Source organism: Chroicocephalus ridibundus, chromosome 22 (assembly GCF_963924245.1).
Source record: "Chroicocephalus ridibundus chromosome 22, bChrRid1.1, whole genome shotgun sequence".
Classification (NCBI taxonomy): domain Eukaryota; kingdom Metazoa; phylum Chordata; class Aves; order Charadriiformes; family Laridae; genus Chroicocephalus; species Chroicocephalus ridibundus.
This window is the reverse complement of record NC_086305.1, coordinates 2,234,557-2,252,808: the sequence shown is the minus strand read 5'-3', so window position 1 is coordinate 2,252,808 and position 18,252 is coordinate 2,234,557. Positions and strand designations below refer to the sequence as shown.

Below are 18,252 nucleotides of genomic sequence, written 5' to 3'. Positions count from 1 at the left end.
GCTCCAGATCACAGATCTCCATAGCGGTTGTCCAGAGAAGACTCACTCACACCAGCAATGAGCCCAGAGTTCCCAAGACCATACAGAGCATGGCTCCAAGCTGGGGATCAAGGACTGTCTGTATCCTCTCAGGTTCAGATATTTTTTGTAAAGCAGCATGGCAGAAGTGCAAACAGAGCCTCTGCTAGGAGGTTCCTCGACAGGAATGACAAGACATAACTCTGCCTCCTCCCATAATATTTGGGTTCAAAATATCCACAAAGCACTTGCTCTTATTCAGCTCCCTGCTTCCTACTTTTTGCTGTGACGCCTGACAAATATTCACAAATAGCCGGGCCTGTGGTCCTTTCCAATTTCCCTCCAGCTGCCCTGAAGGGAAAATACGCTTCTCGCAGCACATGTCCAAGGGCAGCCAGTTCTTTTATGCCCCAGGAAGGTTTTACTGACCTTAAGAGTCTCTGAGAGACCCTTACTGGAGAACGAGGATTGCTTGAGGATATAAGGCAGAGAAAGAGAGCAATTCTCTCATTTCCAGAAGATTTTCTCTGCCCAGAGACAGCCCCTTGGGAATTAAAATGTTCTTCAGTGCCCTGAGTCCCTGCCCCAAAGAGGAGGGACAGGGTTTCTCCGTCAGCCAAAGCCATGCAGCTGTGCCCCAGTGAAAGCAGTGGGAGGACAGAGACCCATGCGAGCCGACAAAGGCGCAGGTGCCGTTCCTGTGCACTACTTACATCTGAAAAGCAACAATCTCACCCCTGCGGGTTCTGGGAGGCACCATTTGACTTTTGTGTTAGTTAATAAAGTTTTGGATGCTCTAGAAATCCCTGTGCCCATGCATAGGGCAGATGCTGAGCTGATGCATCACTGCGGCTGTGAAAAACAGCCTAAAAGATCCAGCTTCACTCAGGCAACAGGGATATTTGCTTGGGCAAAGCAGAACTTGGTGGAAAAAATCTTATTAAAGGAAAAGTTGACCTAGAGCACTCCTTGGGGGAAAGGGGCAGGAAATGGTCAAGCAGCCAAAGAAAACGAGGACAAACTATTGCCAGGCAGGATTTAGAGATCATTTAGGCTATCTGGAGAAACAACCAAGCCAGGCCAAGCAGGGTGATGGCATACAGTCAAGCCAGGCAGAAAAGTGAAGCAATCCACGAGGCTGATTTGAGCAGAGGAATGGCCGGCCTGTGCCGGGGGAGAGGCCGGGGAGCGGGTTAATGCCAGGCTGGGTCAGAGCCAGGCAGCGACAGCCATACTCACTCAGGCACTGCAGACCACTTTTATTCACAAGAGGTTTGGCACACAGTGAGCAGCTGGTGCAACTGGAGAAAACCCCTGGCACAAGCTGGTGCCCATTGATCTCTTTCCACCTCTCCTTTGGCTCCTTTGTCTCTTTCTCCTTCTCTCTCTCTTTCGTCTGCTCTTTGTTCTTACCCTGGAAGGAGAGAAAAACACAACTCCGTTACAGGCCTCGCACTGCCCACGCATTCCTTTCGCCCCTGGTAAAAACGAGCATGCAGAAAGCTGATGTGCAGCGAGTACTGTGGGCACCTTTGTGCCCCAACCTTTGGGATGGCAGTGCTTCTCCCAAATGCCTTCCTAAGGCTCAGGCCAGTCCCTCTAGGGACAGTCATGCCCGATGAAGGGCATCACTGCAGCACATGTCTGTGCCTCTGCAGGCTCTCCTCCTTACCGCAGCGGGTGATCCAGGCAGTCACCCAGCCAAAGCACTCTCTCCTGGTCTGTGCAACTCCTGCTAAGACAACATGAAAGCAGCCAGGACGTGCCCTGGAGCAAGGTGGGCTGAAAGTCCACCTCCACCTGAAAGTCCACGATCATTCTGTCCAGTGCATTGTGTTAGGGGTCACAGTGCATCTGCTGACCAATATAGAGGCCTCAGCCATCCAAAAGGAATCCAACTAACTGGTCCCTGGGCTCAGAATCCCCTTTTCTACTTGAACAATTCAACAGTTCCTTCCACAAGTTCAGCATCTCCCCCTCACCTTATCCTTCTGCCAGGATCCGGTGACTCGGCTCCGCAGGGAACTCAGACGTCGCATCACCTTCGTGCCTTTCTCTGCTTTATCGCTCTTTCCACTGTCCTCATTTCTGAAACAAGACCAAAACCATCGTAACTAAGGGGAGGTTAACTGTCGAAGCACAGTTTGGGGAGACCACTGATGGAGTTAATCTGAAGCATTACTTTAGGACCCTATCTCTGAGCTTTTTGTCTGCTGGAGGATCTGGTTTGGCATCAGTCATGTTATTTATTAATGAGACACTTGCAAATAAGGAGCTGAACTTTCAAATTATTTGTGCAAGTTCTGGCTGTGTCTGTGGTTTTGTTCAACACCATGCACAGTGAGGCCCTGGTCCCGGCTGAACCTGGCAGGTACCAACGTCCTGCACACAGTATTAGCAGGGCAGTAGAGCTTAGGTAGAGGGGGGCTCGAAATCGGTCTGCTCCGGAAACACTAAGTGTGTGGGTTACTGTCTGGCTCACTTACTCGTTAGACAGGAACTCAAACCAGGTGAGGTTCTGCTGGGAAGAACCACTGCCTTCTTGCACACAAGCTCTCTGCTTCGCCCTGTGCAGGGAAAAGACTTCAGACACACAGCAAAGAACACAAGAGCAGAACTTTTGGGTCAGCGGAAAGGCCCATCTTTGGAGATGGGGCAGGAACATGCTTAGCTTTACCAAAGAGGCACATGAAATGCTACTTCTCCTTGCAATTCTACCCTAGTTTCACTGGAAGAATACAGTGATTCTGGTACCCTGGGGACTTGCTGCTCAGGGGACCAAGTACCATTTGCCCGGTGGGTCCCAGGCAGACCCATGACCTCCCCACCCACATCCCTCTCCCAGACTCACTTACCCATGATATTGTTTCAGCTCCTGAAGTACCTGCTGGACAATTAGCCTACCAGGGATGGGGCAAAAGAAAAGCAAGGGATTAGAAAATGTCTTTGCAAAGACATTCTGCACCCCACAAAGCATCAGTCGCTGTTTTATGACCAACTACTCAGCTGTGTTCCAGCATGGAGTGGGATCTCCATTGCTATTGCATCTCCAGTAGCTCAGATACTGAAGAATCTCTGCCATCTCAAAACAGCCAGGACTGACAATACCTACACGTGGTCTGGGGACACGTGGTCCTTCTCCAGCATCTCCAGAGCAGGGGGTTCAACACCTGGAACACAAACCACTCTCAGCAGGGATCCTGGTTTGCCTTTGCAGAGCACCATGTTGCAAGCTGTGCGATTGGACCCCACTAATCTTGCTGGGCTCCCACTCTGCCTTTACTGGGGAGGGACAAGTTCGAGAGGAAAAGGCTGCACTGCATTTCTGCGAGGGAGGCAAAGGCTACATCACTTTTCTGTGTTACCCCTCCCTTTTCCAATATGCGTTACATCAACTTCTGGGGACCCTGCTTGCAGCCAGAGGGTAAGAGCTGATACACCTCAGAGACCTCTGGCCAGAAGACCAAAATTAAGTTTACAGGAGCTGGGGCCTCTATTTTTCTAAGGCTCTTCAGCTTTCAGTGCAGAAACCAGAACCTGACAGCCTTGTCCCAAAGCCTGCTCCCCTGCCACCTGCGCAGGGTGGGTTAATTAAGGGCACTGCTGTTGGAAGGGGCCTGCACACAGACCATGTTTGCCCCATTCTTTGGGGCACAGGAGAAAGGGCACATTTAAACCCAGGCAGACAAAGCAGTGCCTTCTGTTCGTAGGAAACCATCTTTGTCTTGTGTGAGTAGGGAGTGACCAGTGCACCAGCCACAGAGAGGTTATATGGCAATGTGTCGCTGGGGATCGGCATGTCTAAGCTTGGACTACCCCGTTAGCCAGGATCAGACTCAAAGTCAGCTTGACTTTTTATTTCAGGAGCTCCTGAGACCACGTAGAAGGGAAGGGCAGAGGATGTCTAGGCTTGCAGAGGCTACATCTCCAGTTTTTAATCTTCTTAATCACAAACCCCTTGAACTCATTTAATGCCATATACCAACCTTCCACGGCTGGAAGAGAAGTGTCGAAACTGCAAGGGATCTGAGGGGGGGCAACTGTCTCGCAGGCTGATGGGACAGACTTTGACCTCAGTCTCTTCCCGTTGCTGCCACATTCCTGGAGAAGTAAGTAATCACAGACACCTTTGGTCCTTTGTGCACCAAGGGAGCCTCCACCACGGCACAGCATGGCTGGCAAGGCAGGAATCTCGACTCAAGTGCCAGTGATCATCCCTGCCTTCCCACAGCCTCCTGCCCTCCATGCCCACCCTGGGAGCCCGAGGGCAGGTTCTCTTGCTGCGTGCTTTGATACCTGTGGCATATCAGGATTGGATCAAGACCCAAGATACACACTCACCGCCTCCTCCGAGCCGGGGATGACCGTGAGGTTCGGGCGTAACGGCTCTATCTCCACTTTGATCACCGTGCCACCCCCGCCACTGCTCCAGCTTTCCAGTTCCCCTTTGGGCAGCTGAAGGGACACACAAGGCTGCGGGCAGGACTGGCTCCCCTTCTCCACATCCTCCTGCTCTGCGTCGCTGCCCATCTCTCTGGCATCCAGGCTGAATCTAAATCGAGGAAGAGGAACAAGCCAGTTTAGCAGTCCCATCCCATCGTGCCAGGCACGGCACAGCCCCTGCAATGTCCTGGCCTTGGGTGGACAGTCCTAAAGAGCTCATGCAACTGGGACGAGGAGGGTCACCACAGCAGGCACGTGGAAAAGGAAATGCCAGGAAGTGTTAGCCTGACACCAAATCCTGAGGCTGTTAAAAACAGCTTCTCTGGCTGCCATCAGCGAGACCACAAGCTCCTTGGTCAACCGGGATGTTTAGTGTCGGACGGCCCTCGCTGATCTCTTAGCAACCCCTGAGACTGTGCAGCCACCCAGACAGCAGCCTGCCTGGCCTGTGTGGGAGCTGCTGCCCTGCTCACTCCAGTGCCAGGAAAGTCCCGCTGGGCATTTAGAAATGGCAGATGTTGTCGTTTATCGAATCATCATTGTGGCATCATGTCATAAATCCTGCTCCCACCGGGGCCCAGCTTCGAGGAAGGAAAAATAAATCCTTTTCTGGGAAACGAGGGGTGGACCAGCTCCCCCAGTGCCCCACGGTTTCCTGAACACCAAGTGCTGTTGCAGTGCCAACAACATAGGAGCAAAATGATGGATAGGGCTCAGTGGAAAATCTTACTCTCTGCATGGGTTCTGTCTGCAGATCACTGTCACTTCATTCCTGCTGCCAGAGACAGGCTTCAGGAAGCATTTGCTTAGGGGACAGCGGGGCGTATTCCCCTTCCCTGGCCCCGTGCTCACACATGCTTAATCACTCGGCGAGGGGACTGAACACGTCCCTGACGCGGACAGAGCTTTGTGCCGCCGTCGCTCATGTGCCTGTTACACGGCACAAGCTGTGAAACACGAACTGTGAAACTGTGGCACACGGAACAACAATCGGTCTGAGGACCAAAGTCTGAGCTTGACGAAGAAGTGCCAAGATTTCAGGCCGAGATAATTTTAGGGTACCTTATAAGGAGCAGAGATAAAAATAGTTCTTGCTGGCTTACACCTAACTCCCAGTCATCCGGGAGATCAATACGTTTGTCAGCAGGGAAAGCGTGCATGTAGCATGGAGCCCAAGGCGTTCGTGTGGCAGGAGCACAGCACGGCGGTAATGCCAGGCCTGGAAACCGCCCCCAGACAGAGCTCAGCATCAGGCTACAAAATGCACTGTCCTCTGCAGCCACATGGAGGACACAGGGCTGGAGGACACGGTGGCCATTGCAGGCACAGGCCCCACCAAGCCGACTCACAGAAGAAAACGCATTTGATGGAGCTCTCTTAGTCCCTCTGGGGCGGGCCAAGTTGCCTTTGAGCCAGAGCATGGAGGCCGTCAGGGCAGCTGATGCTGTTCAAGGTTCCTTCAAGACAGAAACAAGCTCTCCCCAGAATAGAGATCCTCTTCACGGCCCCAGACGAGGAAAAGAGGGTCTTCCTCCCGCCAAGGAGACATTAAAGCCTCTTGCTGCTCTAGCATCTGTTCCTCCACATCCCACCCAACATGAGCAGTAGGCGTCCAGCTGCTTTGGCAGAAGCTGACGAGGGAGGGGGACCACCCAGCAGCAGCTCGAGCTCAGGGCAGTGTGAGCGCTCCCGCCTCACGCAGCATCATTGTATTCTACACATCAAATATTGCTCACGGTCCTGCTTTACCTGCGCTTGCTGTCCACGGGTGATAAAGGGCTCTCCCAGCTGTGCCTCCGAGAGGTAGACATAGACCTCACCAGCGTGGGGAAGGACTCCTTGGCCTCCTGCAGGTCCAGCTCTTTGCCTGCCTCTGCAGGACACTCAGAAGTGCTGGTGCCATCTCCCGGCACCGCCGCACAGGAGCAAACGTGGCCTTTGTTCAGAAAGTGGCAGTCGGCCTCGCCGTAACGTACCGAGCAGGAAACGGGATTGGAAAAAGCAACATCCACAGACATTTTGCTCAGAGCCCCTGGTCTCTCTTTCAATAAGCGAATGGCAGACACAGCCTGGGTTGCTCGTTCTGGCTGCGCTGCCGTCTCTGGCGCTGTTTTGGCAATTGGTGGGCTCAGGAGTCCCAGATCTCTGTAATACTCTGTCCCGTGGAGAGCAGAGTCTGAGAGGAGATCCTCCGTGCTGCTGTGCAAGTCCGCTGCTGGGACGTCCAGCTCGGTGGAAGATGCGTCCTCCTGCAAAGGCAGCGACAGCTCAGCCCGAGCTCACACATCCCGTCCGAGAGCCTTGCGGCCGTCCTGCGAAGGGGACAGGTCCCCTGCGGAGCTGGAGCTGCTTTTCTTTCCCTCCTCACGGCAAACAGCCCACCCGCAGCTAGCGGGGCCAGGCCTGCAGCTGGCCTCTCCAGCCAGGCTTCCTAATAGCAGCACCCTCCTACTGCACCTCGCGGCCAGACCCACCCCAGCCCCACCAGCTCGGCTTCCCCCTGTCCCTGAGGTCTCTCTCTGCTTTATTCCCCCTAACGCCAGCACAAAGCACAGAGATATGATTTTTCCCAGCAGCAGAAGCAGTATAACCTTGTATTCCCCGATAATCTGGATCGGTACCACTTTCCCCCATTCTTATTCCACCACATTCCCTCCGAATATGCTGCTGACCACCCAGTTTGCTGACCCTGGCTCCTGCCGCGCACGGTGGTAGCGGAAGGAAAGAGGACACTTGCCTTTTCTTCAGCCATGCTGGTGCAGAAGGTGACATCCTCAGCAATCAGGGATGGGAGGAAGCTTTTGGGGTTGGGATAATCCAAAGCAGGGGTGCTGTGGTCAGTGAATTCCCGTAAGCATGGCTTGCAGTCGGAGCCTGCAAGACAGAGAAGGTCACGGCATGTCAGCAGATGGCCAGGGGGATGTAAATTCATCCGCGCACGGAGAGGTGACATCAGGCATCACCAAAATGTTCCATGTGGCCCTCTGCTCCCAAACCCCTTGCAGACAGGCACTGCCAGGCAATCTCCGGACCTTGGCAACCTTGATCCCGTGGGAACCTGGTGTAGGGGTCCCCTAACAGCAGCAACCTCATCCCTCGAGCCATGGAATGTGCAAGGGCAGGGACCAGGCTTGCACCATCCCAGCCAGACCCTTGCAGGGTGCCCTGTGCTGCAGAGGCTGTTTCCACCGTGGAACAGAAGAGTTAAGCATATTTTGAGGGCTGCTAATGGCATTATGGACCTTTAAAGCAGGAATCTATGAAAAAAAAATACTGACTGATTTTATTTTCATCCTTAAGGAATAAAGGATGCCACTGGGAGGCCAAATTGGAGGTGCATTAGTGACTCCAGACAACACTGAATGTGCAGAGCAATAGCAGGAGTGGGTTATTCTCCTGGTCCCGGCTCACTCGCGTGGATTTTCCCCACACAGGAGTGCTAAGAGAGTGTGAACCTGAGCGTGTGTACACCCTCCGATAACTCATTGAGAAACAAAAACAAGGTCTGGACGTGCTTCGTGCTACAATAGATCGTCCAGCTGACCGAAGCACATTCCTATGCAACGAGACACACTGTAAATGTTCGCCACGATCTCTAAACCATCGCATGACTCACGGAGACCTTTTATTCCTTCGAGATCCATACAGCTGAGGCGAATGGAAAAAAGCCAGGCTGTTGGCTGAAGCACGGTGGTGGATCTCTGAAGATGCAGAGAACAATAGCAAGAGACCATAAGCAGCCATATCTATCCAGTGGGAAAAAAGGGCAAGAAACTGCTAGAAACCCATCGTGCTGCAGGAAAGCCAAGTATAAAAAACATTAATGTGAGGAAGGTATTGTTAAAAAACACACTCTTGGAAACCTTGCATCCTGCTGTGGGTTTTAATGCTGTGCAACGCAGCCAGAAGTTGCGTGGTGCCAACTAGAAAAAGGCAGCAAACGTGAGGGAGAGTTTGGAGGTTTGTTCCTTGGATCCTGCTGCAGGATCTGGCAGATGCCAGATTTTCTGTTTTAAGGAGCGTTTGGTGTGTTTAAACGTGTGCGGTAATTTCAAGTGAGAGTCTATAAATAATGCAGAAAGCAAGCACCCTGAGAAGGCACTATTTTAATTAAGGGCTTTCTAACGATAAGAGCAGGGAAAATTTGAAGCAGGCTTTCTAGCAAGGTTGTAGAGTTTACTTCAGGAGACATTTTTAATTAACAGACAAATTCCTGCCCTTGAGCCACATCTGTAACGCTCGATCTGTAAAACTGGCAGGGGTTTGCTGAGCTATTGAACATCACCTTTTCTTTCCTCAGATGCACCTGGGTTGCCTCTAATCAGCTTGTAATCAAAGATCAGCATTTTGAAGTGAATTCACATTTGAAGCAGCGCAGGTTTTGGCATGACCTTGGAGGAAACTGAGCAGCCAAAGATGTCGGCGGGTAGAACAAGCCCCTGAGCCCCCAGAGCAGGCTGGGATGAAGTCGAAGGTAGAAAGGAGCCAAGGGGAGCCACCAGCTGGTGGGGAGGGTCCCAGGGGGACCAGGACAAACGGTGCTTCCCCTCATACAAGTCCAAGGAAGGAAGGAAAAGGAGATTTCCCTGCTCTCGTGGTCCCTTGCGGCAGCGAACTCCCCGCAGAGGAAGCTCAAAGCCCCGAGGGGCGGCAGGGCTGTAGCTGCGGTAGATGACAAGCGCTGTGGCCTGACAGCGGCCAGAGCCCTGCACCGCAGGTTTCGCTAAAACAAAGATGTTTTTTCCTCCCAAGCAGGGTCCGGCCGTCCTGCCAAGGCCACTCCGGGCCAGCACCAGGCTGCGGCTCTGAAGTGGATCCCTGGAAGAGAGTCAGCTCCTCGGAGGCCTGGAAAATATTCCCTGTGCTCTGCCTGTGCCATGCAGGGCTCAGGATTTGGCCAAGGCATAAGCTGCAGTGCACAGACCCCCTCCGGGCCCACTGAACGACTTGTATCCTCCTCGGAGGCTTCAGACGCTCCCGTTCAACACGTGATAAATCAGGTTTGCAGCCAGCCTCCGGTGAAGTTGGCGGCAGTGGCCGTCAGGCAGCAGCACGCGGCGTGCACGGGGCTACAGCCATGGGGAGACCATTTTAGGCAATGTGTGAGCACCAGACAGACAATTCAGGGCTCCCCGCATCTAACGCCTCCGTCGGTTGGCACCGTGTCTAGAGCCGAGCTGTGCGGACGCTTGGGCAAGGGGGGCTGCTGAAGGGGCTGACGGGGGAAAAACGCTTTCAGGCATCAGGTTCTGGCAGGATGAGCAAGGGACGGCCAGCGTGGAGCACGCACAGGAGGGAGGCAGGTCCGAGGGGCTGTGAGCATCCCCGTAGCCACGATCGAGCTGGTCACCCATATATCGGCAAGTATGGCAAACTCTGGAGCCCCTCGAGCCTCCTGGGCTTGGCGCTGGAGCCCGTTTGGAAGGACCCGTGCTGCGTCTAGCTGCGGCGTGGTGGTAAGGGGACGGGACATCGTAGCTCCCCGGGCGCTGGCAGACAGCAGCGTCCACCTTTACGCAGCTGAAGCTGGTGATGGGATGACAAAATGACACTTTCAAGAACATACGCTGTTTGCTTTAGGGAAACATTAAGCAGATTAGGCATCGCAGTTGCCTAATTCGTCTCTGGCTGGGAACCATAAAAGGTTATTGCTGCAGGGAGCAGCCGCATCGGAGGAATTCCCAGGGCAGAGCTGGGAGGAAGCGTCGCTGCCCAGGCCGGGCAGGTCCCCGCACACCAGCGGGGCTCTGCTGCGCTTTGCCAGAGCTTCCTGGCAGGCAAAACGTGACGGCTCCGGGCTCCTGCGTGGGAAGGAAGGAAGTAGCGACAGGCGTCACCGCATGTGACAGCCTGGGACAGTCTTGGGGGATTTTGATGCCGTGGGGACAGTGGGGTCAGCCAGCTGAGCTGGTTTGTCTCGAGGAAGAAAACTCCATGCTTCCGTAATTGTGTGCAAAGCCAGTGGGAGCCCAACAAAGATTGAAATACTGCCATTTCAGACCTACAGTCGAAACCTCCCTCCTGCAAGTGCCTCTGCTGATTTCCCTCAGTCACTGGGGACGCACCCGCAGGTGCCACAGCAGGGGACGGCACCAGAGCAGCCGGCACTGGAACAAGCTGTGCCAGCACGGCCCGTCCTCACCTGCCCGCCGCGCCGCCAGGCGCAGGATGCTGCGGGTCCCCGAGCGCCCCTGGAGCCGGGCTGGCGCTGGCGGGGGGAAACAGCAGAGGAAACAAGGATGTGAGCTCTCGCCACACCGATCACATCCTCCGAGCATCAAACACTCTCTGCGTTTCCACTGGGGAAAGGCCACACCGAGTAAAAAGCACTGGTCAGTTCTGCTACGTGAAAAAATCCCAGGAGGACGGAAAGAGCAGAGCGTCGGGGCGTTTCCCAGCAATCAGGGGGAGAGGCTGTTGGGAAACCACGGGGAGCATCACAGACAAGAAACAAAAATTATTCAGTCTCTGCCTGGCTCCTGCCCTGCTGGCCTTTCCGTGCCACCCTGCAGGATGCCTAGAGCCGTGGGGTAAAACCTCTGTAAAGCCAGTGCTAAACTCGCTGTGCCAAAGCGGGATGAAGTGCAGCCCTTCGCCTGGGCTGGGCCCCACATCGCCGGCCGTTGGCAGCGGAGGGGATTGGCTCATGCGGCCCGGGCTGGAGGAGGGGAGAAGATAAGCTGTCCAACACTGTAACATACTGTACAGCGAGCGGCTGTCTTATCACCGCGTCTGGGGCCTGGGTTTGGGGCATGGAGGGCCCGAGGAGCGGGGAGCCAGCGCGGTCCCCAGCTCGCTCTCAGCCGAAGGGTCTCGGCGGAGCTGAGCGGGATTTGTAGCCCCTCTGGTACACTCCAAGTCACGAGAGTCACGGTGCAGCTTCCTCCAGTGCCTCTGCCGGGCAGTGAGAGAAGGTCCCCTGCGGACTGGTGCCTATATGTATATATCTATATGCACATATGTATAGTTAGCCCATAACCGCCCCAGCAGGCGCAGCACCGGGGAGGCTGCACGGGGGTGTCCCAGCTGGGGCTCAGGGAGCTGCTCGGGGCTCACAACAGACCAGAGCCTGCGTGACCCGGCCCCCTGCTCAGAATTAACCTTCCTTTGATCATTCAGTTTGGATCTTGTTCTGCACATCCACGTCGGAAGAGAACCAGGGGGAGAGTAATGAGGGAGAAGGCGCTGGTCTGTATCGAGAGCTCTAATGCCACAGATCAAGGTACCCGAAAGCATCAGCCTGAGGACAGTGTTTGCAGGCAAGGACAGCAGTGTCCAGCTCCTCCGGGACTGCAGACATCCCAGTTCCAAGGATGGAATGTCCCTCTCGGAGCCACGGCCCTGCATGCGGGAATGAGGCCAGTTCACACCATTGCTGGCGTTGCCCGTCCCTGCTGTCGGGCACCGTGAAGCCCAGCCGGTGCCACACAAACCGCCGCAGCTCAGACCGTGCTCCGGACGGGGCGGCTCTGCTCGTCAGCCCTCTTGGAAAGGCTGGAGGAATCTTTCCCCCAGCATCTGCTCAAACACCGAGCTCTCGACAGACACAAGGCTCAGCCCCGGCCAGGCAGCCGTGCAGAGACAGCTGTCTGCAGACGCCGGGACCTCCAACTCACTGCCAGCAGCGAAACAAAGTTATTACAAAACCAGAAGGCTGATATTTAACCCATTACCCAGCTCCTAAAAGCATTAATGTGCCTTGAAAAGAAGATGAAATGGAAGGAAAAGCATTAACCAACACTCACGCAGAGCCCCCCTGCAGCCAGGAGCGGGGTGCGCCCAACACCAGGCTCTGCCCGGGGACCCCAGTGCTCGTTGCTACCTGCTCGCCCGGGACGGGCTCTCCCGACCGCCCCGCGGCCGCCCGGCTCCCGACACACAGCTCAGACCGCTCTCCCCGCACGCAGGGCCGTTACCTCGCTTAAAGGACCATCTCTTCTTCCAGCGCTTCGAAAACGACGGCCAGGAGTGGTTGAGCAGCGAGTCTGACATTTGGGAGCCCAGTGCAAGGTATAACCCCGAGCAGGAGCCGCCACACGGAGCACGGCAGAGCTCAGCGCGGTCTAAGGCAGCGCTGCAGGCTGCAGCCCAGGGGCTGCCAAGGGGGGAGTGGAGAAGCCAAGTGTTTTGTCAGAAGCATCAGCTGATGGAGGCTGTAGCCAGAGAGAAATTCCTGGTCTCTGGCATTCCCACCTGTGCGATGGGTCAGTGACTTCCTCCAGCGGGGCCTGGGGGTTAGCGGCACCAGGGCACACGCAGCCCCCGAACGCTGCTGCAGGCTTGCGGGTGGAACCAGAAGACGAGCTGTTAACACGCTGTGACCCCCTTCCCCTCTCTGCCGAAAACTCCCTGCTCCGTTCATGACTATCAGCTGTCGGCCTGACAAGCCACCACCTTTAAAGCGGTTCTGCAGGGGCAGGAGCTTCACCTGGGAAACGCAGGGTGGGAGTTGAGACCACAGGCTCGATACTTGCCCCTTTGGCATCGTCTTCTAGTGCCAAGCACAGCCTCTGCGAGGGAACGCACGAGACCCTGACTGTCCGCAACAGCGGCATCATCGTGCAGCTCACAGCAAGTCCCCAGCCCCTGGCAAGGACCTTTCTCCAAGCCCTTCTCCGCAGGTGGGAGCTATCTCCAACTGCCCCCAGAGCCCAAATTCCCCACCCTGAGGTCTCCAGGCCCAGCGCTCCTGATTGGCACCAGCCCCACCGGCTCCAAACTTGGCTCCCAACCCCTCGATGAGGCTGAAGAAGCCGTGTTTTACCCCTGTGCGGCTCCTGGGCCAGACCGAACCTTCTCCCCACTGTTCAGCTCGCACTTGTGGCCTCGCTGAGCAGAGCCCAGCCAGTTTGGGAATGGCCACAGGCACCAACACGGCGTGGAGCCCACGCTGGGCTGGTGTTATGCAAAGGCACGTGGTGAAGAGCATTTCCCTCGCCCGATTGCAAACCCCAAAGCGTCATCTGCCCAACACAACCCTCCCCGCGTCCCCTCGGCTTCCTCTCCCCGATAACAGGGGTGCCCAGCCCCAGAGCGGGCAGTTCGGAGGGGGGTTGGGGGCCCGGTTGTGCCCTGCCGTGGCAGTGCCAAGGTGTCCTTGCAGACCTCCAGCTGTGGCACAGCCAAGAACAGCACCCGTAGGGTGTTCTGCCACCCCAGCACTGCCCCACAGGTGGCCATGGGGACACGCTGCGGGTTAAACCTCGTCTCCTCCTCTTCGCTCACAGCAGAGTGAAGCTCCTCGTAGGCTGAGGCTCCCCAGCCCACGTTTGGCCTCCAAGCGCGTGCAGGGGGAGGCTGAACGAAGCCCAGAACTTGGGCTTTTGGCTTCAAGACAAACAGCTTCCTCACAAGGCCTTGAGGAAGATGAGTGACAACCCCCTTGTTGTGGGATGGAGCTCGTGTGAAGAGTGACTTACCCGAAGGGCCGGAGGCATCTCTCTGGCGGGTTCCCCGTGCGCGCTCACGCCCAACAGCCCCGGCTTCTTCTCCAGCTGCTGGCGCAAAGCGAAAAGCAGAGACTCATCGGGGAAGCAGCAGCCGTGCGGCCGGTTTGCTCACGGGGGCCTCTGGCTCAACCATGTCACCGCTTCCCCTTTCCGATGGCACAAACAAACCCGCCTCTCCCATGCTGCAGCTCCTTCAGCGGCGGCCCCGGTGCTGCCCCGACGCTCACTCCCACCCTCGCGGGGGTCGGGGCTCTGGGAGGGTCCAGCAGAATCGCCCGGGGGGTTTCACACCCTGAAGCACCCGGTGCGGGGGCCCGGAGAGCCACTGAACCAGCGATGGCTGCGAGGACAGCAATTGCCGCAAACTGCTTCCTGTTCCGTTCAGAGAAAAACCGCTCGGTGTGTGCCGTGAGAGCCCGCGGGCTCGTTGCACCATCGCTTGTTAGCCTCCTGCCAGGGCAGCGAGGCCTCGCACAGGGCTCCCGTTAACGAGTCCTTCATCTTGGGTTGACCTTGGTCAGGAACAGGGACCCCGAAGCCCAGCAGGTCCCAGTCTCACGGGGGATGAAGCGATAGCAAAGCACAGACACGCCTGTGCTGGCCACAGTCACTCGTGCAGGTGAGAGACGGACACTTCAGCTCCCAAAGCGCGAGGGCCGAGGCAGCGATGCCCCCCGCTGTCTGCGCTCCGGCAGGCAGAGCCCCCGGCACGGCCCTTTGCTCCGTCCCAACGAGCCCCGTGGGCCGCCGAGCACACGCTCCTCATCCCACCGCCCCGAGCACACGCCAGCCCCGGCCGAGCCCTAATCAGAACAAGATCCGCTCACACTCCAATTACTCAGAGACCGCAGCTTTGGCAGCCCTTGCAATAGCAATTACCCCGTGCTCCAGGAAACCGCAAGAGCAAAGAGGAATTAAGGTTTAATTTCTCTGAAGTCCACAAGAGCTCGATTAGTATCAGAGATCAGGGCTGCTCCTAAATACCAGGCAGCTGCTTCTGCTGACGGGGTGGTGAGTTGTCCTCAGCTCAAACGAGGACAAGGTCTTCTCCTCCTGCCCAGGGTCTGCCGTGGTTCGGGGGTTACGGAAGGGGCAGCGTGGAGGCGGCCTGGAGGAGCGATGAGGGGTAAGAGCAGGAGGGCTGGCCGGGCCTCGGGGACTTCTCCACAGCATCCCGGAGAGCCCAGCGGGCAGCAAACCTCCCGTGAGAGCACGGGTCAAGTTCTGTGGCTTTGCTTAATTTTGCATTTTTGGATCCCCAGAGAACAAGCCTGTGCCAGAGGAGGCGACTCCAAAACATCTTAAAATACGACTTTGTTTCTCGTCGCTCCCACGGTGAGGGAGCTGCAGACGGCCTTGGCCAAGGGCTGAAGTCCAGCCGAGCTCCTCGGTGGCCCCGAAAGCGGCGTGGGGCAGAGCGGGGCCGGCTCCGCTTGCCTCGTCCAGTCCCGCCTTCGGGGGCACTAGGTGGCATCAGCTCCGCACATTTTCCGCTCAACCAGCACCACCATCTCCCTGCCGGCCCGGCCCAGCCCTGGGCTGCGCAAAGAGGTACCGGGAGCTGCCGCGGGGAGAGGGGCGAGGGCCGCAGGGAGGACCCACCTCCACGCCTGCGGAACAGAAGCGCTTTTTGCAAAAAGAAAATCATGCTACTCGTTTTTATAACAACTCATTGCCTGAGTGACAGACGACATCCCCGGCTCCTGCCGAGGGGCAGGTCGGGCGCGGTGGAGGGCTGAGCTCCACGCTGGCCCAGGGCAGCCCCAGACCCCGTGCCCCGGTCGGGCAGGCAGAGGCCACGGCCAGGGCCGAGGCGTGAAGGCACTGGGCAAACCTTGCGGGGCTTGGACAGACCCACAGGCAAGGAAATATTAAGCCAAACCTATTAATTCCAGCATCTGCACCGCTGCATCCTCCTGCCCGGTGACCAGCCCTGCCGGGACCGGCAGCAGAGCCGGGCGGTGGCAATGCCACGGCTGCGAGGAACAACCCAACGCCCAACGGCTCTGCCGAGTGGAAGGAGAGCAGATCTTCACCGGCGGCTAAATACAGTGAGAAGAAGAATAGTGAGTGTCCCCCCGCCTCCTCGGTGCCGCTGATCAGGAATTCTCGCCTCTGGGGGAACAAAACCAGTTAGAAAGATTTTGTGCTTCCAGCGCGGCCTGCGGCAGGACAGACGGGGAGACGGTTCCCGGTGCAAACCCCGCTTACAGCTGCTCGGCCGAAGGCCAGGGATGAAGCAGATCCTCAGACTTTCCATCGTTTTAAAAAATTGCCTGCAGAGGGAAGCCTGGGTGGAAGTGGCAGGAGGCCGTCAGGGAGCAGCAGCTCTCGGTGTTTCAGGCAGACGGAATCCCGTCACCCGTGTTCACCCCACGGCACGAGGCGGCCGAGAGCCCCGCGGTGCGGACGCGGCCCGGCGCCGCTCGCCCAAGCCGTGGGCACAGGAGTCAAGCGGGCGTCAGGCCGCGAGCCTACAATTAGATCAAGGTGTGCGTTTGTTTTTTTTTCTTAACACCATTCATTTTGCAACTGAAAGTATCGGTTATTCCGAGCTGTGAATTCGGTGCCCTCCCTGTGGTAAAGCAGCACTCGGTGCTGCGCAAACAGCAGAGACAAAATGAACAGTTATTCTTGGACAATTTATTCAGAATTTTAATATAAACAGTTAATTGTTCAATAGTCTGACACACAGCAAGATTTTTTTTTTCTTACTATTCAAAGATATTTTGTGTACACGTCACTGCTTGGCTCTTACATATGAAAACATTGAAAAAATAAATCAAGGGGGAAGGTTTTTCTTTTTTTTTTTTTCCTTCCTTTTAAAAAAAATCATGGCACATTTGATCCTTTATTTGAAACAAGAGGTATCTGCAATACCATTTGTACTCTGGAACCTTAGATATGAAGTGAGAAAAGTGGGAGCAGCAAGATTAAACAAAGGAGAAAAAAAAAAAAAGACTTCCCAGAAGGTTTAACGTGTAACTGAAACTGCAGCCTGGGCGCGAGCAGAAAGCATTTGCTTTTGGCTGTGTTTGATAAAGCCGATGCGCAGCACCCCCAGCCACGCACGTCCTCAAACACGAACCAGTTCTGATACTCCACGAATAAAACCGTTCCCCAAACTGAAGCAAAAGGAAACACTTTTCCTGTTTAAACAAGTTCCTATCTTTTCAGATTTAGAAGGGGCCAAAATTCTAAATGTCTAAAATTCTCCAGCAGCCAGTTTTCGCGGGCCTCGGTTACGGGAGAAGCGTTTGGGAACTCAGATGGTGGAAGCGTCGCTGGACGCTGCCGGGAAAACCCGGATTAAGAGCAGAGCTTTGGTATCGAGTCCAGCTCAGATCTCGGTAACGAGTCCCGAGCTCAAGCTTTACTGGTGACACTGGGACAGGGGCTGGGACTCAGCGGGGCGAGCGCGTCTGTGCCCACATTGAAACTCCGCTGACGGCTCCTCTTTAGCTGCCGGAACGGCCCCGCGTCCCCCGGCCGCCCCCGCGGGGACCTCGGGGCTGTTCCCTACCATCGGCTGGGACACCGGGCTCGGAACAAAACGACTCCCAGAAACATCATTTCTTTCTGATTGCAAATCTGTTGGCAAAAAAATAACAACGCTGGAGGAGTTAATACTAACTTTTATTATACAATATTTAAAAAGTCATTTCTCTACCTGTCCCCTTATAGCTTGCATTGTGCTGCAGCTGATTTGCTGAAACTGCAAGAGTAAGTCCTTCCGTTTGAGAAGGACACACAATTTCATTTTAAGAAGAGATACACATTTACTGACAGCAGATTTGATAAAAATGGTAGCTTTAGAGTTGCTTTTGAACAGTCGGGTTCCCCCAAAAGTCGACTGTCCGACTGGCTTCACCCTTGCGATGCTCGGGACGGGACGAGGAGCCGGGGCAGGCGGGAGGCGTCAGTGCCCCGACAGCGACACCCACCTACAGAACCCCGGCAGAGGCAACACGGCGCCAAGCAGAAGGTAAGAAAAAGGCCAAATTCCATTAAGTTCACACAGAGACCAAACCAATCTTATTTTGAATTTCACGCATTTCTCAACTAACTATTTCTCGATTCCAATCCACTCAACAGCTCCTTTCCCTGGACCACGCGCACAGGGAACGACGCGGGGCGTGGGCTGTCGGGCGAGGGGAGGGGGTCCCAGCCGCCGCCGTGCCACCGGCGCTGCGAGCGTCCCCGTGACAGCGGGCAGCTCCGAGGGACGCGGCCCGGGCAGCAGAGGGTTTATCCGCAGTTTCTTGCTCACTCCAGGCTCTGGACCGATCTCACATGGATCACGGGAGCACCTAGCACAGCCTTGAGAGTAAGTTGTGGTTTG

The 18,252-nt window shown here is 55.9% G+C and overlaps 1 protein-coding gene across 3 annotated transcripts in view; it reads right to left on the bottom strand.

The window, feature by feature from the left end:
* Positions 1-14,240, bottom strand: part of ARHGEF18 (Rho/Rac guanine nucleotide exchange factor 18) — a 51,161-nt gene extending 36,921 nt beyond the window's left edge. For 2 of the 3 annotated variants that reach the window (XM_063358004.1, XM_063358005.1), the window contains exons 1-10: positions 13,881-14,240; positions 7,199-7,335; positions 6,211-6,710; positions 4,360-4,570; positions 4,005-4,119; positions 3,131-3,188; positions 2,874-2,918; positions 2,505-2,585; positions 2,001-2,106; positions 1,258-1,432 (exon numbers count right to left, since the gene is read on the bottom strand). In XM_063358004.1, the coding sequence (XP_063214074.1) occupies positions 1,258-1,432; positions 2,001-2,106; positions 2,505-2,585; positions 2,874-2,918; positions 3,131-3,188; positions 4,005-4,119; positions 4,360-4,570; positions 6,211-6,710; positions 7,199-7,213 (1,306 nt within the window). In that variant the 5' untranslated portion in view covers positions 7,214-7,335; positions 13,881-14,240. Of the gene's footprint in view, positions 1-1,257; positions 1,433-2,000; positions 2,107-2,504; positions 2,586-2,873; positions 2,919-3,130; positions 3,189-4,004; positions 4,120-4,359; positions 4,571-6,210; positions 6,711-7,198; positions 7,336-13,880 lie in introns of those variants that run through there. The other variant, XM_063358007.1, reaches the window with a different exon arrangement.
* Between the last annotated feature and the right edge of the window lie 4,012 nt (positions 14,241-18,252).